Consider the following 25064-nt stretch of genomic DNA (forward strand, 5'->3'; position numbering starts at 1 on the left):
AAAATACGTAAAGCCTTCTTGAACTATACGAGGAAGCTTTTCTTTCCTATTAAGCTACATTTTGTCAAACGAAAATTTTCCGATAAACTCCAACTAACACTTATCATATTATCTGACATTACTAGCAAGCCAAAGAAACTGATAAGCATAGGCGTTCTAGGGCATAAGAGGATATACACAAAGGACCCTGTCTCGGAATTCAACCTTGCGGAAGATCACAGCTAATATCAAGTAGTGCTGTGTTCGTGTTGTGAGTAAGGAAGTTAGAACTCCTGGGTATGCGCAATGATGACAGCGGGGTTAAAGCCAGCAACGCGTTTACGATTCTCCTAATGTTGTAAGTGCCCATCAGCTGTGGTAACCACTTACGGGCAGGAAGATTAGGTGGGTCATACGCTTGTTTGCCAGCCTAGCTGTATAAAAGTTGCAACAAGCTTTCATCGCTATCCACTGGAAATTAAAAAACTTGAAATTTCAGTATGATAATATCATAAAGTATTAAAATAAAAATAGTTTCTCCTCGCTCTGTGTATATACATACATATGTTAACAATTTGTATCTACAAGTAAAATTAAGTAATTTACGTAATATCCGTGCCCCCACCGTGCCTCGGAAAGCACGTTAAGCAGTCGGTCCCGGTTGTTATCATAATGATGTTACAGGCTGAATCGTGTCGTACGTTAAATTTCAAGTCACAAATTCTCAAAGTATTTGTAAAATATTCTTATTTTTGTTTTAAAAAATTAAATACATATAAAAAACAAAGGCTCCATAAATCGTTACAATTAATTTCAAAAGATAGAGAAAGAGTTATTTAAATAATAATAGAAAAAATGCTTTCTTTTTAACCGACTTCAAAAAAGGTTACTCAATTCGACGATAACTTCGTTGTTTCGTCGTTTCGGGGATAACTTCGTCGTTTATGAACCGATTTTGGAAATTCTTTTTTTGTTGGAAAGGAGATATCCCTGGTGTGGTACCATGATAAGAAAACTGATGATGGAATCCCAGAGAAATCGAGGAAAACTTGAAAATCCGCATAACTTTTTACTGAGTGTATCGATTTTGATGATTTTTAATTTAGAGAAGATTTCCAATTTCCATTAATGATTCTAAATGATTATTTAATTGAGTATTGCACATAATTACCACTAAATCAGAATTGACACGAGACACTTATAATCGAAACATACATAATGTCTATATACGAATACAAGGCCAGAATCCTATGTACACATACGTCGGCGAGCTCAAAGTGCGGCAGCCGTTTCGAACCCTTTGATCTGCCGGTCGTATGGAATACCTATATAGAGGCAGCCCTTCTATTTTGGTATACCGTCTTAGAGCTATATCTGTTTCAAGGTATGTTTAGTATAAATGATTTTTATAGGATTAGAATAATGTCACTTAGTTTCAAAAGGAGTGCGCTTTGAGAAAATATCAAAGGATAGCGTCGGATTGAAATGATTTGAGTATTACGTGTTACTTCATTTGTATATTATGTCTTATATATCGGCCATTCTCCGATTAGCAAATTTTTCGTGTCCGGGCTTGTTTAAACCGTAATATCATCCTATTCAATCATGCACTTTTTTATATATTTTAGATAGCATCCGTACCTAGCTGTAAAAAAAATATTGGCTTCTGTTTTAAGTAATTAAGACTAAATTAATTTAACTTATGTTCAAAAAACCTCTGTTCTCTAATTACCGTGGCGTGTCCGCACACCAACTTAATCTTAAAACTTGCTTGTAATTTTTATAGCGTATAGATTTACTTTGATCCATTAAACGTTTTAAACGATATTAAGCAGCGTCTATCGCATAACAAAATATCAACTCAAAAGAACCAGTCTACAAATAATTATTATGAAGTAATCGTATGTCCAACGGAAACTTCTAATTACCGTAACATCTGCTGTTCTCGAGTGCACATCCCTAAATAAAAGTATTTGGCACATCACTACCGTACGCATCGCGTCTCCTCAGTATGTACCGAGGTCCATCAGCAGTTGTATGACTCTCATGTTAGTGTACCGCCAATGAAGCACGTAAGTATATAATTACCGTAGCCTTGGTTAAAAACTTTTCTAATTACCGTTGTTCTTATTTTAATACTAGATTTTTAAGATAGACCCAAGTTGATCATGTAAATGAAGACAGTACTTTGGCCTCCGTACGTTATAATAAGCTAGAATTTGTATACTGTGTCGGTTTTAAACATTTTCATGAAAATTTATCGTTTTCTAATTACCGTATACTAATTACCATATGTTTATAATTACCGTTGTATGAAAAAGTAATACTTGTTTACCGCGGTTTTCGTAGATTATTATTATTATTGTCCGTAAATATGTCTATATTATATGCTGACCATTCATCAAATTATTTAATTTATAAGATAAACCTAAAAAGACCAAAGAGGAAGTTAAAGAAAATAGAAGACTTGCCGCGCGACAATGCCGAGAACGAATTAAAAATGCCCCTTTTTGTATTAGCAATCAAAAAAAATAAAGGAGAAAGAAGGGTACAATAAAAAAAAATACTGCCTATCTGCGAAATGTCACCAAAAGCCGGAAGAAAACTCAAAAAAGAAGTAGAGAAAATTTCAGAGCTTACTATAAAAGACAAAAGGAAAAGGGAAAATTGAAAACAATCGAGGAAGAAGTGACCTTAGATATAGAGGTGCTTGATAACAATATAACAGATCCTCTTGAAACTTTGTCACACCACATCTCAATGATTTATCATACTCGCTGCACTAAAAAGTACACTAAAAGAGTACAAAATTGTCCCGAAAATCCCAAATCAAAAAAAGAAGATAATCAGCAAGACCAAATTTTTCTGCAGTCGACTTCTTTTGAAAAAGAATTAGTTCCCTTGAAAAAGGCACCAAATTTTAAACCTTCTTTAACCACATCAACGCCGCGTCCATCTAGTGCTCTGTCATCATCTTCTACTGAAAGTATGTTATTTTATTATTAATCAATAATGAGCATTTGACCGAAAATAAAGATACAAGTGTGAATATTACGGAACGAGCGTCTTCCTTGTGTTCAACACCAACTTCACCATCTTCAAAGATAACTGTCGAGAAACCGATACGTAAAAAAATCTCACTCTTATTGTTATTTAGAAGGCATGTATAGAAAACACATAAAGAAATGTCATATTTAAGACCAAACAGTAGAGCTAAGAAGAGCAAAAGAAAAGTACAGGAAGCAAACATTAAGACTGAAATATAAAACACGCCACATCCAAAACCAAAACAAAGTCATGATAAAGAAATAGAACCAAAGTATTTACATAGTAATAATATATGGACTACTGTAGAGAAAACCAAACAAGACGTCCAAATTTTTGTTGAGCAAGATGAGATCAGTCGCATTTGTCCTGGCAAGAGAGAATATATTTCAAGAAAAACGTGGCGTGAACTTATGTGTCTTGTCTTGTCTTGCCCATAGTCACCACGCTGGGCAGGCGGGTTGGAGACCGCAGGGCTGGCTTTGTTGCACCTAAGACGCTGCTGCCCGTCTTCGGCCTGTATATTTCAAAACCAGTAGTTGGATGATTATCCCACCATCGGTCGGCACTTTCAAGTTCCAGGGTGGTAGTGGAACTGTGTAATCCCTTAGTCGCCTCTTACGATACTCACGGGAAGAGAGGGAGTGGCTATATTCTTACTGCCGTAACCACACAGCATATTCTAATATTATTTCTAATTACCGTTACATTAAATATAAAAATTTTCTAATTACCATACCCATAAATTTTTTAAGTCTCATTATCTAGAAAACCACAATTAACTGTTACATGCCAAAATAATTATTGAATTCGTATTTTTGATTTGTTTCATATTTTAATGTGTTTAAGTCAAATCAGTGAAAAATAAAAAACGTCACGGTAATTAGGCAAAGAACGCCGAATTGGAGAATGACCGATATACAATTCTCGTGTCACAATGTTAGTTATGATACTCCTCCGAAACGGCTGGACCGATTTTCATGAAATATTGTGTGTATATCTAAGCAATAAGGGGGTGGGATAAAGGGTGTTAATAACTTATATGGCAAAACAACGTTTGCAGGGTCAGCTAGTAAAGATATAGATTAACTTCGAAATTTAGAAGTTGTTTATTTCGTATTTAAAATTTCTTTTTTGCGTCATCTTTTGGAGTATTGTCATATCTTTTGTAGATATCATCTTAAAAAAAGATATAAGTATGTAGTATAGTATAGACTACTTATTATAAATAATGAAAATGAACTAGAAAATTATGAAAATATGTCGATACAGTTCTACTTTATTAAAAACTCTATACAAAAACCTCGTTAAAAATGAAAAGAAGCTTATCTACCTCAGAATACTCAATAAACAAACTTTAACATTAAAAATATCAACTAATAATATTTCTAAGCCATTTATATTTAATTCGTACTAGCTTGTGATTAAAATTAAGTTAATTCACTTGAAATTGTTATTAAATCGATGAAAGTAATTTGGTAAATAGCAAACGCTACTAATTTTATTGTTGTAATTAATTATGTGATAAATAAAATAAAAAAACTGACAATATTTACATATAATTAAAAAATGTGGATAAATTTAACCTTGTGTAATACTTGTTAGATGATTACACGCGTGTCGTCCTTGTAGATAATTGTACTGATTGTTTGTAGATGATTACACGTGTGTTGTTAAAAATGCATACAAAACAGGGATACGGAAATATTGCTACTACAAAAAATTAACGTACCATTATTTTTCATCGTCAAATCTTATAAACATTTTAATAATAATCTTTCTAAGTATAATTAAAATTAATATATTTTTTTTAATTTAATAAATAATGACTGTATTACCATTACTGAATACCATTACACACACAGAATACACCTTTTTCATGCCGCAAACGACATAACCAATAGAACAAAGACCCGGATAGGCAGTTCCCTGTCCTAATCCTCTGAAACAAGATGAAAGCCCATACTCACATGCAAAATAGCAATTAAATCTGCCTTCATTACCTATCGCCCCTTTAGGGATACCCACACGGCTGTATATAGTGTGCTAAGCGATTTAAATATTGTTTATTTGATTACACATTTTTGAATACGTAATATAAAAAATGATTTAAGATTTTGAAGTTTTTGATCAATTACTAAGTAAAAATTGTTACTTTAAAGTATAAAATAATTTATTACATTTACATCGATTGAGTAAAGTTAAATTTATTTCTACTACTCGTAACTAGACTATGGATATGCATATACGTTTTTTTTTTCAAGCTTTGTTTTTAAACCGTTTAGCTATTAATTAATTATTTTTATAATAATTTCCTAGCATCCACAGTTATTTTGTTTATTCTTCTACAATGACACGATATTTTCTTCATATCGATACGGTCATAGACATTACAAAGGTTCTAACTTTAAAGATTAAAATCGTAGAAAAAAAATTGAGCAGTGTTGCTATTAAAAAAATAAAAATAAATATGTCTCCACGTATAATAAACGAATATTCTCTATTACCGCAAAATCATTCATACGAATGGTCAAATAAACAAGTAGGAATGACGCGGTTAAAAGCGCACGGTGGTTACGCGAGCGAGCTACAAAGGGTTTGCGGGGGCCAATAACGCATGAAACAGGATTAAAACATGGAAATATTCGTTAAAGGGTTGTTACCCCTCGCTTACGTGTAATTATAGCTGTTAATAAACGTTTGTTTGATGAATTTACATAATGTTTTAATGTTTCATTTGAGGAGACTACTTGTAAATTAATTGTATTAGTATTACAGTATATACCTATAATAATATCACGAGCAACGTTTTGGCCTGTAACGTTCCTCTGCTGGGCAGGTCTCTTTCTCCATGTAGGAGAAGTATCGGTCCTCAATCCACCACGCTGCCCCACTGTTCGAGTTATGAGTATCAAACGATCGATCAGGTGTATATGATAAGAACAAGGAGCTTAAATGAGCTTAATGAGCTCTCCGAGGCACGGTGGTGAGACCCACAATGACAGACATCCAAACTGGAAAGAAATATTTGTACGAATACAAATATCCATCCCGAACAGGAATCGAACCCGCAAATCGCCGGTGTTAAGGCATGGACCATTACATTAGAGCGGTTGTTAGCGGTCAAAATTATTATAGCAATAATTTAGCCTAAGTGTTTTGTTTTGCTTTTAGCAGTTAAATACAAAAATAAAAAGTATACGGGTTTGGATACTAGATCTCAAAGGCAATTAAGTACCTACTAACTGTCGCTTGTTCGGATCAGAGACAAAAAGAATTAAAAAATCAATTTAAAAGTGTACTTAAAAAATAATTAATATATGGTAAAACCGGGAGAGATGCCGCAGTGGGATAGATGCCTCATGTTCTAAAAACCTAATATCCCGAACTCATAAATAAAAATTAATCCCATAAGTAGGAGTCGAAGTCACCCCGTACCTCGGATATCCACAGAAATTCGTGTGGCAAGGACGCGTTTGGATCGTGTGTGTAATTTTCTCCGTGGCGAAATTTAAAAACACGTCAAAGTATTTAAGGTTGTATAATTTTATAAATAGTAATAAATTCCGTTATATTTTTTATCACGTCTATATACTGGGTCATTGAGTCTGCATATAGTTGTAAATAGATGCTATTTTGTTTATAATTTATTTAAAAAATACGTGGTCATCTATCCCAATCACCAAGGATAGTTGCCCTGATTTTTTGAGGTATAGGTGCCCTTAGACTTGACGCAGAGTGATGAAAGGTACAGAAAGGGCTCTGAAATTAACTTTTCATAAATAAAAAATTCATTATATATTTGTACGAGTATTTTTTATTTTATGTTCCTACATTCGTTTTTTTTTTTGGCGGGGGGTTTGTATATTCAATTACAACCTCTCAGTGGCTCATGCAGCCATGTATGTTCTTTTAAACATCGAGAGTTTGCTAGTTCGATTCCCGCCCGGAAGGGGTGCTTGCATTTGTATAAATATTTCTTTCCAGTTTGTAAGTCTATTCTTTAGGGTCTCCCTACTGTGCCTCGTAGATTACGTTAAGATGTCTGTCCCGGCTGTTTTCATATACATCTGGTAGCGATTGTTACTATCTATCCCTTCATTCACCATACACAGAGTAAGTTTATATGTATATTTTTTTTGTGTCTGTTATATTTTTTATGTATTTAGGTATATTTATGTTTGGATGTTTTACTGATTCTAGCAGAACTATGCCACGAAAATATAAAAGAAAGGAAGGAATGCGAGCTCGAGTATGTTCTTGGACTATAGAAAACCTACAGTCAGCTTTTGATGAGAAAGTATGATTGTGCAATGTGCATGTTGACACTTGATATGAATATTTTAGACCAACAATTAAGAATTTATACTTTTGTTGAATAAATGCTTGTAAAATTTAATTAAATTTATATATATATAGTATAATCTGTGTGATATAAAAATTATATTCTAATTATAACAATTAAAAGATATAAAAAACACACAAAAATTTTTTCATTGCTTATGGCCCATGTTTCTTGGAGACAATCGATGTTTTAGGAGTAGCCTAACCTAACATTTGGTTTTTGGTTTTTCATTTACACGGTTTAAAGGGCATCTATCCTACTCACTATTTTCATGGTGAGGCAACTATCCATATAGGAAGGCATCTATCCTCGAAAAAAAGGGTTCACGAAAAGCTAATTTCTGCTTAATCTGCATTGGCTAGGTTGAAAAAAAATAGTCATAATTCAACATAAAGGATTGAGCTAGCTACATTAATAAAAATTATTCGTATAAAAATCATATTTTTAAAATTAGGTGGCTATTTCAAAAAGTGAGGCATCTATCCCGGTTTTACCCTAGACTTTTTAGAAGACATCTCAATAAGAATAATATTTTCTGTTACTAAGAAGTTACAAAAGAAACATAAAACTACTCTTTTAAAATTTGTCAATACTTATACAATTTAGAGTATTAATGGTCCGTCTCGCCGATTGTGAATTTATTAAAAATTAATTGTGAAATTATTAAAGAAATTTGTCATGAATATAAGTTACGAATAGACATTGACAGCAAGAAGTAAAATAGGCTATTAGGACCTTTCTCATCTAGACAAATAAAGAACTATTTTAGATTCACTGGTAGCAAATCCAAATATTTCATAAATATAATAGATTGCCATAGTGAAAAGAAAAAAACTTTAACTTTTATGTGTTGAAAACCGTCAGACCCTTAACAGCAATCACTTACACAGATACCTTTAACAACAGCAATATGGAAGCCAGGTCTACCAAGTCCACGAATAATTATTGTAAAGAGGATAGGTTCTCTTTCGTGCTTATGTTCTTCGCTATTGATGATTCTGAAAACTTATTTTCTTATTGTTTATTATACCTTATATTTCATCCTGAAACTCGTATAAGAATTCGTTATAAAACAACAAACTGTAGCTAACAGAAGTGAAGCCGGGAAGCTGATTAATATTCAAAATAAATGTTAATAACCAAAATGACGTCATTCCCACGTCATTTCGAGTTCATAAGACCTGTTACACCTAAAAACATAAAATTTTATTTCAACTTCCTGATATTTACTACTATCTGCATTACTATAGGTATGTGTTACGTTACAATTTTACTATTGTTTATAGAGTTACAACTCAAGGAGCGACTCGTCATTGGTGTGAATCAAAATCGAAAATAACTTTCAAATAGGCCCCAAGAGCACTTTCGAATCGTCATTTTACAAATTTAAATTTAGAACTAAATAAAACTTTTATTTATAAATATTATTTTATAAATTAATAATTTTCTCTTTTTTTAACTGATAAAAATTAAAAACGTCAATTTTGGATGATGAAATTAAGAGCAAGCATACTTTATTTCACCGTCTGTGCTGTACGACTTCACACATCTTATTCCCGTTTTCGTGCAGATTTCGGGGACAGAAGACATATCTATAACGAAGTTAGCACGCATTCAGTTAACATCATTCATTAACTTATAGATTCATCGGTAATTATAAATTTTGCCATTTATAAATAAGTTAAAATATTAAATAGCTTGAAATCGTTAAATATGCCAAGGAGAAAAGGTTTAAATCGTTAAATATGACCTGAAGAGTGCAAGATTTTATAAAATATTTTATTTCTAGACTTCCTTTTTGGCTTCTCCTATGTAGGAGTAGGTATATAAATACAGTTTTTTGCTACACAGTGAAACGTAACTTGTGGATAGTGTGTCAAACATGAAAACAAAAAAAAAATATTCAATACAAACCAACTTTTGAATTTTTTATAGAATCATCAGGTAGAGATGACAATTTGAAGACAAACGCAAGTAAAGGTTCAAAATTATGTAATACTAGCTGTGCCCGTGACTTCGTCCACGTGGAATTTAACAAAATAATTATTGTTTAGTTTTTATTATTGGTTAGTAGATATCTAAAATAAAAGAAGCCTAAGTTACTCCTTATTACCTCAGTTATCTGCTAGTGAAAGTTCAGTTAAGACAGGCAGACAAAAATTATAAAAAATGTTCTTTTGGTATATATATATATATATATATATATATATATATATATATATATATATATATATATATATACAAACAGACACTCCAATTTTATTTATTTGTATAGATTTACATAAAACATACACCTCTGACTGATATAAACCCCAATATGGTCAAATATTAAAATTAATCTAATTTCACATAAATTATATTTTAGAATCAATTTTATAGAACAACTTTGGCCTGGTAAAATATTGCGCTTAAAACTCTGACTATAAAGATATACACCTCAAAATATTGTCAAATATTCAAATTAATCTAATTCCACATAAATTAATATTCCATCATCAATTTTATAGAACAACGTTGGCAAGGTAAAATAATGTGGTAAAAAGCGGGCGTGGGCGGGGCCGAGTTAGTGCCGCCCCGCTGCGCGCCGCGCGTAAACAACACATATAATTATACTATACAACTGTACTATACAATATACGTGCCAGTCTATACACGTAACATGTGTCTTACCTACTGCTCGAGCTTGAGCATTTGATTAAATAATTGTTTTTAATGCCAGTTACATTACACAAAGTTTTCTTTAAAATGTAATTTAAGTATTTTTCGACTTAAGTACCTAATCTACCTGTACAAGAAAATAAAATTAGAGTGTCTGTTTGTAATATTAAAATAACCGCTTTTTACTTAGTGCATATAGATGCATCCACGGTCCTTATAACAAAATAATAGTTTTTACAATTTTTGTCTGTATGCCTGTCTGTCTGTCTGTCTGTTTCTTCCGGCTAATCTCTGAAACGGCTGGACCGATTTTGACGTGGACGTGACGTGAATAAGGAGTAACTTTTAGTAACGGCTACTTTTATTTTAGAAATGTATTTTATAACTCTGCGAACTGAACAATAACTCTTTGTTAGATTCCACGCGGACGAAGTCGCGGGCTCAGCTAGTACGTAAATAAAAAGAAAGGTTTTTGTCACAGAAATTAAAAATTTTACAGAAATTTAAATAGGTAACTAACTACACGCTAATCGCTTTACTACCGAACTCTTACGTGTCTCCAATTTTTGACATACTTATTGGTGTACTGCACCTAAAACGAACAAATATTACTTAACTATATATAATTATAATAGTTATTAATTTAAAATATTTCTATTTAAAATTACAATATAATAGTATATTTGAAAAAGTTGTTTTTATTTTCGGCACTATACGTCTCTACCCTTTTGTAAGAACTCAATATAGCTATGTATAACTAAATAACTCTAGATACCAAATAAAAAAATAAAAATTATGTGGTGTCATGGGACACCAGGTAGGAGCGAAGTTCCTTCGGATAGTATAGAAGTAACACAATTTGAAAAAAAAATGTTGAATTTTATATATATTTTCTAGTTCTTGATTTTTTTTTTAATTTTTTTGATTGGTTTTTAATTAAGTACTTACATAAAAGTCTTTAGGAAATTTAGTATTTTAGAAAATAACAAATACCGTAAAATAAAATAAATCAAACAGAATAATAATAATAATAATAATAATTCAAACTATTAAGTGAAATAAAAACATGTCTTTATTTATTTTTGTTGACAGTATAAAATTACATAAATAATTTAAAAAAAGATTACTAGTAATATTTTAGTTTTACAAACATCATATTATAATTTGACGTTTGTAAAACTAAACTATATAAATAAAACTATATAAACGTCATATCAGTCGTGTGACTGATATTACGTCACTGCCGTTATATATTTTTTTTACGGTTTTAGTATCACATTTTTTTCAGTTCGATCGCCCAGCCAAATGTCAAGCCTGCCGTAAGGAACTTCGTTCCAAAAACCAAACAAAATTAATTAAATAAAATAAAAAGTAAATAAACCATAATTGAAAAATAATATTGAATAAATTTAAAATTCACGTCGCATCCGTATCGGTTACAAAACACCTGCGCGCTCGAGCGGCGGCTTTTCCCGCCTTTCGCACAAAATGGCGGACGCGTGACTGGACTGCTAATGTCGAATTCATACGCTTATAAATGGTAAACATACTTTATATTTCATCTATTTCGATTTATCTTGTCGTAAGTGATTGCTACGAAATGTCAATCATTTGCTTTTTTTTAATTACAAATACAGAAGTAAATGGATATTTTACTTATATAAAATTAAACTTCCGTAATTTATTACGATTTCATATGAATATTACAAATACGTCACAAAATTATTCCCTAACCAAATTTATCGTGAAAATTCTGATACCAGTCAAATCTTATCTCTGAGATTGACAGTAATACCTACGTTTCATCATAAATACAAATATAATGGGGAACAAAACATAACTCCCTGAAGGGAAGGCACAGGGGAATCGCGAAATGAAACACGTCACTGTGACGACATTTTTGCGATAAGGCAACACCGAACGTTTTGTTTATTACTTAGCCGCCATCTTTTCTTTGGTGGCGGAAAATAGGATTATTATAAAATATACTTTCACCGTACCTTTACGGTTTTATACAGTAGATAGTTTGACCTTACAGTTTAACACAACTATCTTCATACATATTTTCATAATACCATACTTAAAGAAAGGTATAGTCAAAGAAAATTTTACAGTAAGACCTCATCAATTTGAAACTCTACAGCTAAAAATATTTCTAAATATAGACAAAATATTTTTTTAATGTGTCCGAGTCGATCCACCCTGTCCGGACTAATTTTGAGTGCCGTCAAATAGAGACACATCTATTATCTGATACGGATCTCGTACTGCCTTCATGAAACATTAATGTTTTCCCGCGACGCCTGACAGATGGGCTTCTGATACACCGAATGACGTTTCGCCTTCGACGTATTAATGTCATAGGAACGACGCCTCTATGTCGTTGAAGCGACGGTGTAAATAATAATACGGCGTGATTATAACGAGAATTTCTTACCAAGTGTCACATTCGTGTGATGAGATGTGGGTGGTTTATAATTAAGAAATGGACTAGTCTTTGTCGTCATACTACACTATTGAAAATACACGCTAAATGACGATACCAACATTTAAAAACATTTTCTCCTATCTCAGTAAAACTTTAACTTTATAATAAAACGTCAAGTCATAGACAACTTAAATCGTCCAATATAATAGATACTGTCGGTTAAAAGTATGCGCTTAAATACATTCAACTCGGATAAAAAAAGGTATTTAAATGTCATAGTGCTTCAGGATAGAGTGAGTTCGTAGTTAGTCGTTGTGAAAACACTCCAGTCCGAGGCAAGGGAGCTACCACGGTTACTTTACAAATATAAACTCGCAAACGAGAAACAATACAGAAATTTTAATTTATAAAAAAAGCTTTATTACCTAATAATACCATACAGCTATATTCTTGTGTGGAATATCTAATATCATTATTTATTTATTTTTTATCTATAATTAGAAAATTCGATTTAAAAATAATGTTAACACTTGCTAAGCTTACACAGTAACTATAATCTGTCTCGCAATTATATATATTAACCGAAATAAATCTAAAATCCATTATCAAATCTCATTTTTGTAGATATATTTATGTAACCATGACTCTACATTTCCCAAACCGGATTAAGCCAGTTTTTGCGATAACAAACTCCAGACCTCTGTTTTTCATGTACAGAATTATTAAAACGTTAGCGAATCGACTACATTATTGGGCATACATTTTTAAACGATAGCGCTATCGCAGGGTTACGTAGAACGTAGTAGGCCGGGCCGTTATCGTCTCCTTCCGCATGAACGCCCCCGTTACGGAGCCCCGAGCCTCCGCCCCTCGTACACCCTCACCGACACTTCTTGACACTTGAATTTAATTTATTTGTTAGATAGTTTGTTTTAAATTAAGATAGATGTGTTTATAGTAGGTACTTTTGCAGGCGATGACAATTTTTTCTAGTTACTGTTAAAACTTTGCAATATTTACGTACTTAATTTAACGAAATCTGAATGACAGTTATTGAAAGTATATTAACTACTTCTACGACAATGTTCTTCCTAACAGTTCTAAAGAGTTAAAAAAATATACCTAGTAAGGAATAAGTATTTACTCAATATCGTTAATGTAAGCAGATGATATTCAAACTTTTAGTTTCACAAAAACCGTGCACTCTTTTGCATTTATGCTTTCTAGATGAAACTTAGGCCAAAGAATGTTGATTAAGTTTTTATTTAAATTACACTACACGACTGAAGTTAAACTCACGAAACGTAACTCTCTCTCTGTCTCTCTTTCTATCTTCATTAACTTATATCTCCCTCTCTGTCCTCGTCCGATCACACTTTTCGTAACGCTCCCGTCACGCATTCACCAAACTTACTCCCCAAATGAAGCGTGCGTAAAGAAGTTTTACTTTAAAAAATTATAAACCTCATAAAAACATGGCTAAATGCATTCCAAATTCTCATAGACCTCATAGCATCTCATGGCTCGGTATGAGAATTTGGTTTGCATTTGTCAGTGCTTTTGTCTAGATTTTTCCCATAGTATTATGTATATATGGTATTTACAAAAATGTAGTGTTATTTTTAAAATAATGATTTTGTTGACAAGTACGTAAAATGTAGCTTCGTGGAAATAAGCATAAAATATTCATAGGATTAACTTTAAATATTTTATATAAGTACTAAATACCAAGACTATTCGCCCGCAGTGCTAGTCCCCTGTCTGCACCCCGCGGCCCGCGACTCCTCGGCGGATTACGAAAGCGGACACGCCACAGAATTACTCACTAAATATGAAACTCACATTTTTTTTCTCATTTCTATAACTCACTATTTTACAAGTTTATTTTTTGATATATAAAATTATTATTATTAATCACACGGCTGCAGTGGTTCTACCCGTTATGGCATTTATGTTTAAATACTACACCCCAATGAATTGTAACGTGATGTGTAATAATAAACTATAAGCCTTCTCAAAAATCTTTTTGAAGAAAACTTAATTTTTTGCTTAAAATCATAATATTCTAATGTCAATTGTGTTTGCTAGCAAACGAAAAAAACCGACTTCAATTACATCCAAAAGTAATAAAACGTAAGTAGGCGACAAAAATTAACAAACGCACTAGGCGTCATCACGATTTTCGCCATCAGATCCTGGGTTCCTTAAAAAAGAAGAATTATCGAAATCGGTTTTAAACGACGAAGTTATCTCCGAACATACATAATAAAATATATATATACGGTCGAATTGAGTAACCTCCTCCTTTTTAGAAGTCGATTTAAAAATAATAAAGAATATGATGTAATAAATACATTTTCGTCATCAGTCAACGCTTATCCACTGCTAGACATAAATTGCACCATTAATTTCCAATATTCCCAGCCCAGAGTAACTACAAAATAGATACGTCATCCCCAAAACTAGGATGAGTAGTGTGTTACTGCCATTGATATTGCTGCATACCTTGTCGCACGCTTCGCTGCAGTGCGTCTTAGGTAATGTTTGGTGTTACACTGAGTCTGTGTAAAAACGAACATAATATATTTTCTATATAAGCGTTTCAACACTTGAATTCACTGATAGGCGATACAATTGTGTGAACTATATACATATATGTATATGTATGTGTTAAGCTACTGTACAGTTCACTACAGATATGCCAAAATATAATTCGCTATGTGGTTACGGAATTAAGAATTTAGCCACCCCCTCTCTTCTCGTGGGTGTCGTAAGGGGCGACTAAGGGATAACACAGTTCCACTACCACCTGGGAACTTAAAAAACCGACCGATGGCAGGATAACCACACAACTGCTGGTTGCCTGCGGCAGGCGGGTTGTCAGCCTGCGGTCGCCAACCCGCCTGCCCAGCGTGGTGACTATGGGCAACACACATGAGTTCACGCCATTTTTGGCGCGAACTTGTGAAGGTCTATGTCCAGCAGTGGACTGTATTAGGCTGAAGTGTGTGTGAGTGTGTAAAGTGTGTGCCAAAATATGCGCCACATCTTACTGATGTACCTACCTAGTCCACAAAAACTATAAGAATAAGTCATACCTACTCGTGTGTGAATTAGCTTTTGTGAATCTGGTTATTGCATGAAACCCAGAACTTATTTTTAATCTAATGATTTAAACAATTCGCAATGGCTTACGAAAATAGATTGTAATCGTGACTTAGTTGCGAGATGCATCTGTGAATTTCCAACAACATATTATGTGTCTTGAACACAATATTATTCTTAATCACGTCTCTATTGACAAACTCCTTCCGCTTTCAGAAGTTATCTGGTAATTACGTCATCATACCTCTATGTTCGTCAGATACTAATCATTTACGGACTGATATCCAAAATATCAATTTAATCAACCATTCCAGATTAAGTTAGTTTTAAGGTGGTCAGACAGATCTATATAAGGTTTATGGAATATTTAACTTCTTTGTCGCAGTTTTGGCATAACACGTCGTTCCTAGATATATACTTATAGTCTTATTAGAAAAATTGTGTTACTATCGTAATATAAAATAAATTTTGTGTCAAAAATATAGTAATATTTTGCAGTATCACCTTTAAAGCAAATATACTTTTACATTTATTAAGTTACACAGTTACTGTATATCTAGCAAACTTTTATTTGTTTGTACTTAAGCATGAAAATAAAATCTTGTAATCCTGAACGTAATAACTTTTAAGGTTTTATAATGAAATACCAAAAATGCTTACATACTGTTAAGCTCACCATATTTTATACGGAAGGTACCTACTATGAGAGCTGTAAATAAATTTCACCGGTTCGAAAGTATCTTCAAGTAATGTTCTAGAATATATTTGTCACAAAAACTACCAAAATATTAGTAGACTTGTAATGGCATCATGTTATAACGATAAATTGAAATATAACACAAAACGCTTTTTTTATTTTTTATTTTTTGGTCGTACCAGCTCAGAAACCTTTGTGGACTCATACACAACACTTTGCTGAAGATCATGACATGATCAAAGGCAAAGTATACGATTCTATAAAGGACATAGGTATAGACAAACATTGATTTTTATATATATAAACGAAGACTACTAACATCGGCGCTATTCAGTAAATATGTATTGAAATCTGCAACCAAATATTCTAATACATAAAACAAAGCTTAATTTCTATACATTTTAATGGGTATTGTGTTAAAAAGAAGTCGGATAAATCACAGAACGGGACAAGATTAAAGCCTCCAAGTCGAATAAATCTGGCGTTATCGAATTGTTTGGGAAATTAATTATTACTTACTTGTTCACTTCGCGGCCGCTAAGTTTGTCGAGGGGGACTGTTACAGATTCTTAGACACAAAGTAGATAAACCGCAGCTCCACGCTTAGATTGGATTACGGTGCTAATTTCGAGCAATGATTTTATTTTGTTTAATTTTAAATGACTCCTTTGCAAATTGTGTAGTTGTATCTTTTTTAATAGATTAAGCTGCTTGTATCACTTACATTTTACAAGAACATACTAAAACTACTTAATATTTTTTTTATTGTAGTTATATTTATAGCCCGGAAACCGAACCAAAAGCAGAAAACCTGGAAAATTTTCATTGTTTTTTTTTTACCTTTGCCGAATCGAAAGACATTCATAGACAATTGAAGTACATAATATTATTTTGGTTTTAATAGGGGACGATCAGATAGAAAGTCTAGAAGGTCTCCACTCCGACGAGACGGGTTCCGGCGACAATTCCAATGCTGGCTCAAGCGGCGCTGACGAGGACGCCGCGCGTCTGCGTCTAAAGCGCAAACTACAGCGGAACCGCACTAGCTTCACCAATGAACAGATAGACAGCCTAGAGAGAGGTCTGTACTTATATTATATATGCTTTAGCTACAAGAGCACACTCAGAAATTGTAACTATTTTCCAGTTTAAAGATGGCCATCAACAAATTTTAGTGTACTATATACGACTCGTAATAATTTGTAAAATATTTTAAGCTGGACGTAGAATTTTGACGCAAAATGTAATATTAATAGAATATTTGACATTTGTACAGATTAATAAACGGGTTGGCGCAACGGTCACAGAGCAGGTTTGTGGCTGTTGCGCTGGCAGTTTCGGGTTCGATCCCCGCAATTGGTAAACATTTGTATTGATCATACATACATATTCCGTGGTCTGGGCGTTTGTGTTGTGTATGGTGTGTTTCCGGACACCGACTCAAGAATAAATCCTAGTAGGGGCCGTTTAGTGTGAGTCATTTGTTTTATTTATATTATTTTTATTTAAAAAGATAATCACTGCAGCACAATGTTTATTTTAAGTTTTTAGTTCAGTTCTTAATATACATAAAAAATTACAAACATAAAAAGATTAATTAAAAAAAACAAAAATTTAATTACATCGACAAGTAATAAGTACAACGTAAGTAGACGAAAGAAAAAACCGTCAGCGTCGGACCACTTCCTAGCCTTACTAGGCCGGACTGTCGATTTGTAGTTCTAATGATAAATCGCCTGTGGTATTTATAATGCAGTTTAACAAAAGGCATGGGCATTTTGAGCCCGGGGATGTTAATTTTATATATAAAAAAAGAAGACAAAAAATAGTCAAGTAAATACGCGGTATCAAAGATTACCTAAAAACTAATCAACAGTTCTCGATCAAATTTAAATGGAACCACAAAACAAGCATCAGGTTTCGAATAAAAATCATCAATATCGGTATACCCAATGAAAAGTTATGCGGTATAATACAACGTAAGTTGACGAAAAAGTATTCAAGTAATTACGCATTATTAGATATAACTCAAGAAGTACACGCAACACCTTTCGATTAAAGACAAAATCACAGTGTTGCAAAAGTGTAAAATAAAAAATCGGTATATTTGGCTCCGAAAAATCGGTAGAAATCGGTAGATTTTTAGTCGGAGTAAAACAAAAGTATTTTAAGTCAATAATGCGTTCATTTATTTAAATTTATTCCGTTAAATCAAATTCTTTATTTGCATGAATATAGTTAATACATAAGGTGTTATTAGTTAGAATGTCTCATATAATCTACCTTAATCGGCGTGCAAATTTTTGTTCCATTTATAATTATAATTATTTTACATTACAGAAAAAGAAAGTACTCAAAAGCGTATACGTTTTATCACTAAGAAACATTAATTATAGAAGTAGTCCATACAAGCATCATAATTACAAACAAACCAAAGATAATAATTGCATAATATCATTCTTCGCAGCAACTGCTAAATTGCTAATAATGAAACAGATTATTAGTATTCCCGACTTCCCGTGGGTGCAATAGAATAGCACATTGCCGTGAAAGAAGTTTATATTAGCGATGAATTCGCTTAACACTTCACAAAATTTCGCAACTACATTTAATTTGTTAAATGCGAATTGAATCTTCCCATGTCAATAATGAATCCGAATACTAATCCAAATCTATCGATATAATCCAAAAATAATCCATCACTAGTCCTATACCTAATTCAAGAAACAAACCCGAAGAAAGTTATCTTCAGGGATTTTCCCTTGTATACTCACCAGACAATAATAAACTCTATTATATGACGTGTTAGTACAATTTGTTTTAACACACCGCGGATTTGAACGGTCATATTCGACGTCGTGGGAAGAATTTCGGGAAGTCCCCGTGCATTGATTTTGTGTTACCGTTTTCTTTTAGTGTTATGGATTAAGAATATTATTTTACCTTTTTTTTAGAAAATTATTTTACATTAGTTGACAATTCAAAAATTCGGTAGATAACACTGCTAAATCGGTATATCGGTAGACAAGGGCCAAAATCGGTAGATCTACCGATAAATCGGTAGCTTTTGCAACGCTGCAAAATCATCGAAATCGGTCCACCTAGTCAAAGCTCTGAGGAAACGTACATTTAAAAAAATCGAATTGAGAATCTTCTCCTTTTTTGAGAATCGGTTAAAAAGAAGCTACAAGCGCAAGAATGTTTTTTGTGTTTGATAAATGGAGGTATTATCATTATATTTATTATGTTGTGCTTACAGAATTCGAGCGAACGCATTATCCTGACGTGTTCGCAAGAGAACGACTTGCGGCTAAGATAGGACTGCCGGAAGCTAGGATACAGGTAAGCTGCAATGCATTTTATTTGTCGTGTGAAATATTGCCTTTTGATTATATCTCAATTTCATTTAGATATATCTATGTTTTTTTGAAATTGAAAAAAGATAAAAAAGCTAATACTCGACCAGAAAACGATTGTTTTTGCTGTCTTTGTGTAAAACAAAAAAACCGACTTCAATTTGTATTGACAAGAAATAAAATGAAAATGTCCATGCGCATAATTAGAAATATTTGAAAAACTACTAGTTAGATGAATACATGAGAAGCTCTAGCTTCTGAACAAAAAAAAAAAACATCAAATCGGTATACCTAGTAAAAAATTACAAAATAACAGACATAAAAAAAACATACTTTAATTGAGAACCTCCTTTTTCTTAACTCGGAGAAACATTAATGAACTCATAAGACAAGTTTACACGTAATACAAGTAAGAAACGTAAGCGAAACGCGTAGCGCGCGCGTCCCGTTAACCCGACTCGACGTTAAGGTGTGGTTCTCGAATCGTCGCGCGAAGTGGCGTCGCGAGGAGAAGATGCGCAGCCAGCGCCGGAGCCCCGAGTGCTTCGCGAGCGCGCAGCCCGCGCACGCGCCGCTCGGGCACGCGCACGCGCACGCGCACGGACACGCGCACGCGCACACGCACGCGCACGCCGCCCCGCCGCCCGCCCTTCCCGCGCCGCCCGCCCAGCACCCGCAGCACGCGCCCTACCAGCCGCTCAACGTCGACACGTACAGGTGACACACTCAACGACACTAGGATTCACTAGGCTTTTCTATGCGCTGTCCTATACCCAAAGGTTGTCTGGATGAAATCGCTCTTTTAGCGATAAGACCGCCTTTGTACATCTTCCTCTAATTATACTACTTTTGTTTGTATCTTTTAATGGTGTGCAATAAAGAATATTATTATTATTATTATTTCTACGTTGTATAATCTCGGCTAGTAACCATTAAGCCGGGTAGTCGATGACACGGGCCTAGGCCAAATGTACATCAACGGGTCAGCAAATAAAGGGTTATTAAATTTATATACATTATATTTCATAATCGTTAGTGTGACAGTTTATATAAGTGCTAGTCTTTAGTCGGATGGGTTGGGCTCACTTTGGAGAAATTTTCTTACCAATCTGCATGTGTTTAGAATTGCTGCTTTTTGTAATAATTGGTAAGTGCTCGCTGGTAATTTTAGTGTTTGTAGAGACGTATGTAGTTGAGTAGGTATAACTCCTGTTGTGGAAAGTACTATTGGGACTATTGTAACTTTTTGTAAATGCCAAATTCGGGTTATTTCATTTTTTTATTCGGTATATTTAGATAGTTTTTCAGATATTGTTGATTGTAAGTTATGTGTGTTAGGTACTGCTATGTCAATAAGAAAACCAGTCTTGCTTATTTTGTCAATTAGTGTTATATCGGATCTATTAAAATGGATTGTGCGGTCTATAAGGATGCCTCGGTCAAAGTACAGTCGTGTAGTGGAGTTTTCTAACGCGGGTTCTGGGGTGTATTTGTAATATGGTAATAATGTGTCTGTTAATTTACATTCATAAGCAAGTTTTTGGTGTATGATACTGGCTATTTGATCGTGTCTGTGTTTATAGTCTGTTTGGGCTATTGATTTGCACGCGCCGGTTATATGTTGGATAGTTTCTGGATTACTGTTACATTTTCTACAAGAATCAGTGGTGGTTAAATTTTTAATTATATATTTTCTATAGTTTTTTGTTTCAATGACCTGATCCTGTATAGCTATCATGAATCCTTCAGTCTCTGGGAAGAGTGCACCTCGATGAAGCCACTCGTTCGACGCTTCTTTGTCGACGTTTGAAAGGCATAGATCCTGGCGGTGTCTTCCGTGTAGAGATTTCTGGGCCCATTCTGTGATTTTAGTTCTGTTGTCAATTAGTGTTTCATTTTTCTGAGCACTCCTAATTATTTTAAGGTTAAGAGGCGTAAAAGCTTGATCCATTTCTGTTATTATTTTATGAAGTCTGGAATATTCTATTTTAGCAAAAAAGTATTTTCTGAGAGTAGAAATCTGTTTATTGTGTAAATTTAAAATATCTACGAGGCCTCTACCTCCTTCTTTTCTGGGTAGTGTTAGTCTTTGTAAGCATGATCTGGGGTGGTGTTTGTGGGATTTAGTCATGGTGGTGTTAATTTTTCGTTGTAGGCTCTTGAGTTCCGATTTTGTCCATTTTATAATACCAAAAGAATATGTAAGTATAGGTATTGCAAAGGTATTGATTGCTTTTATAGTATTACGTGAATATAGCTGTGTTTTTAGTATTGTGTTTAGTCTGTGTTGAAATTGTTGTGACAGTCTAGTCTTAGCTTCCTTGTGATGTATTTGTAATGATTGGTCGTATCCTAAATATTTGTAGGTGTCTTCTTCATTTAACGGTTCTATTTTTTCTCCTGTTATTAGTTTATATTGATGTTGATAATTTTTTCCTGCCTTAATTGAGTTGATTCTACATTTATCAATCCCAAATTCCATTTTTATGTCTTTTGTGAACTGTTCTGTTATTTTAGTTATTTCGATTAGTTGATTTTCAGTACTAGAGTATAATTTAATATCGTCCATATACATGAGATGGTTTAAAATGTAATCTTCACTGTCTATGTCCGTCTGTTTGTCAGTTTGCCGATCAGATAAGGAAATTCCTAATGAAGTAGAGTTTAGTATATTAGAGAGTGGGTTAAGAGCAAGACAAAACCACAAAGGATGAGTCCTTTGTGGTTTTGTCTTGCTCTCAGAGCATCTCCTTGAAATATACCTCGTTGTATTTTGATTTTTTTGGTCTCTACTAGTGATGTGGCTTGCGTTGTGAGTTGGAGTACGGTTGTCCAGTTTGACATTGTAATTTTTAAAAAATTAATTATAGTTGGATGTATTTTGTAAATTTTTAAGACTTTCATAAGCCACGAGTGAGGAACTGAATAAAAAGCTTTTTTGTAGTCTATGTACATACTGAATAAATCGGATTTGGTTTTTTGGACTTTTTTAAGGATTATGGAATCTATTATTAGTTGTTCTTTGCACCCTTGGCTATACTTTCGGCAACCTTTTTGTTGTTCGGTTAGAATATTGTTTAAGTCGGAATGCGCGTATATTAACTCAGATATGCAAGATGTTAATATTTTGTACAAAGTTTGTAGGCATGTGATAGTTCTGTACTTGGCTGGGTTAGAGAGGTCGTTTTTGTCTTTTGGTATCATAAATGTTATGCCCGCTGTTAAGTACAATGGAATGATTTCTGGATTTTGTATAAAGTTATTTGTAAAGATATTTATGGATATTTGTGAGTTTTTTGTACCAGTAACTATGGATATAATCTGATCCTGGTGACTTCCAGTTATGTAAATTTCGTAAAACTTTTTCAAATGTTAGCAGGGGGATATGTTCAAATGTCATTGGTCGTATTGTTTCGTCGTTGTTTGATATTTCGGTTTGTATCCAGTTAGCCTGATCATTGTGTTGAACAGGATCTTCCCACATCTTTTCCCAATATTGTCTCACTAAATCCGGATCAGGTGTTTTTGTTGTAATTTCATTTGATATGTTATCCTGCGTGTTGGTTGTAGTTTGTGTAATTTTTCGATAGAATTGTTTCTCGTTTTGAATGAATTGGATGTTTTGTTGTTTTCTTAAAGTACATGCTTTGTATCTTTGTAGTCTACCTGCAACGACGGCTAGTTTTTGTTTTAGGGTATCTAGTGTATGTGTAACTTTTGTATTTTGTTCTTCGTGTATAGTATGAACTTTATATTGTTCTATTATTTTATTTACATGATTAATTACCTTTCTACTTCTATTGCCATTATTAAATTCTATTAATCTACCTATTTTGCTTCGTAAGTCCTTAACTTTTCTTTCTAAGCGTTTCTGCCAATTCGGTTTATGTTCTGTTTTATTTTTAGAATGTTGTGTGTGAATTTGTAAATTTATTTTTGACCCATTAGCTTTAGCAGCGGTGAAAGCTGCACAGTATATTATAGTTTGTAGTGTTAAAAAGTCTGTATTTTCATTAACATTCTCAGGTATTGTTACTTCATTCAAGTAGTTGACTATATTTGCAAATTTTTTGGATGGTTTTTGTTTGGGTATGTAAGTTCTATTTTCTGGTTCAGTGTTTTTGTAAAATTCAAATGTTTGTTGAAAAATCTGGTCAATTTCCAAATGCCTATTTCCATTAATTATTTCACTTTGTGGTTCACCTGGGTCGTTTACGGTATCCATAATTAATGACTGATTATTAACTGAAGGTTGTTGTATAGTGTTTTTACTGTTATTTGTAAACTGAGTGTTGGTGTTATCGCATACAGAATTTGTGACGTCGATGCAGTTGCTTATCTCTCTACTATTTACTTGTAATTCTTTAGATACTTCTAGCTTTAACTCACTTAATCTATTACTATCGATATATTTATTATTTACAATTGCTCTCCTCTGGTCAGCTACTCGTTGCTCATTTAGGAATGTTAATGAAGGGAATCGGTTTATGAAATCATTGTACAGTTGTTTTCGATATGCACTGTTATTTAAGCCTAAGGATGTTATTCTATAGTATAATCGCATTATTGCACTCATTGTGTTCGCGGGTCCATCTCATCCGGCGTTGTGTAGTGTTACTAACTATAGGAACTTCTGAGGGTAAACAATGTGTTTGTGACTTGACTGACTCAACTTCTAGAGCATGATGATGTTTTGGTTTTTGGGTGTAATGTGACGAAATGCTGTTATTCATTTGGGTTAATTCTGTTTTTACTTCATCGTATATCTGGTCTATTATATTTTGTGGTAACAGTTTATTTCGGACTATAGCTCTACGTTGATCTCCTATTCTTTGTCGACTAACTTGCATGTTTGGAAATTTTTCTGTAAATTTTGAGTGGAGTGGTTCAAGATAAGATCTTGTGTCTAAATTTAATTCAGTTAATTGAAGATAAGTACGCAGTATGAACGTATTCATTTCTCGTGTCCATCGCCTGCGCCGATTATGAGCACTCTCAATGGGTGCAAGCTCAGTGTCAATATTGACATCTTGCACAACACTTTCGAGTGAAGTGTTGGTGTTCAATGATTTTCTTGTCATATAAGAAGGGCAAGTAGAAGGAACAGAGGTAAAAAGAGAATTGGTTTCATCGCCCGAAGAGTCGGCTGTAGCATCAACATCGGGAGTCCGCCTAATCAACTCTCGAGGTCCGGCTGTAGTCTTCTTGTCGATAGGAGCCCGCCTGTTCAACTCCACATCGCCGATGGTTCGCATACTGTGCACCCAGCATCGGCTCCAGGTGCGCCCCGGCGACCCCCGGGCAGCGGCCGTAAATTATAAATTCGATTACTATTCTCCATGAAAAAAGGGATGTTTGGGAATCGTTCGTTGGGAAGAACCTAAAAATGCCTCAGGTGTAAGTGGCTATGATTACAGTATCTCCCTATTCCCCTTCCCGTAAGCCCACCAC

General features: G+C 33.6%; 1 protein-coding gene across 1 annotated transcript in view; it reads left to right on the forward strand.

The window, feature by feature from the left end:
* The window catches only part of LOC123662949 (paired box protein Pax-6-like), a 70450-nt gene that overhangs the window by 43746 nt on the left and 1640 nt on the right, over positions 1-25064 (forward strand). The window contains exons 5-7 of the mRNA XM_045597713.1: positions 17162-17338; positions 19517-19599; positions 20083-20330. Of these exons, the coding sequence (XP_045453669.1) occupies positions 17162-17338; positions 19517-19599; positions 20083-20330 (508 nt within the window). The remainder of the gene's footprint in view (positions 1-17161; positions 17339-19516; positions 19600-20082; positions 20331-25064) is intronic.

Source organism: Melitaea cinxia, chromosome 19 (assembly GCF_905220565.1).
Source record: "Melitaea cinxia chromosome 19, ilMelCinx1.1, whole genome shotgun sequence".
Classification (NCBI taxonomy): domain Eukaryota; kingdom Metazoa; phylum Arthropoda; class Insecta; order Lepidoptera; family Nymphalidae; genus Melitaea; species Melitaea cinxia.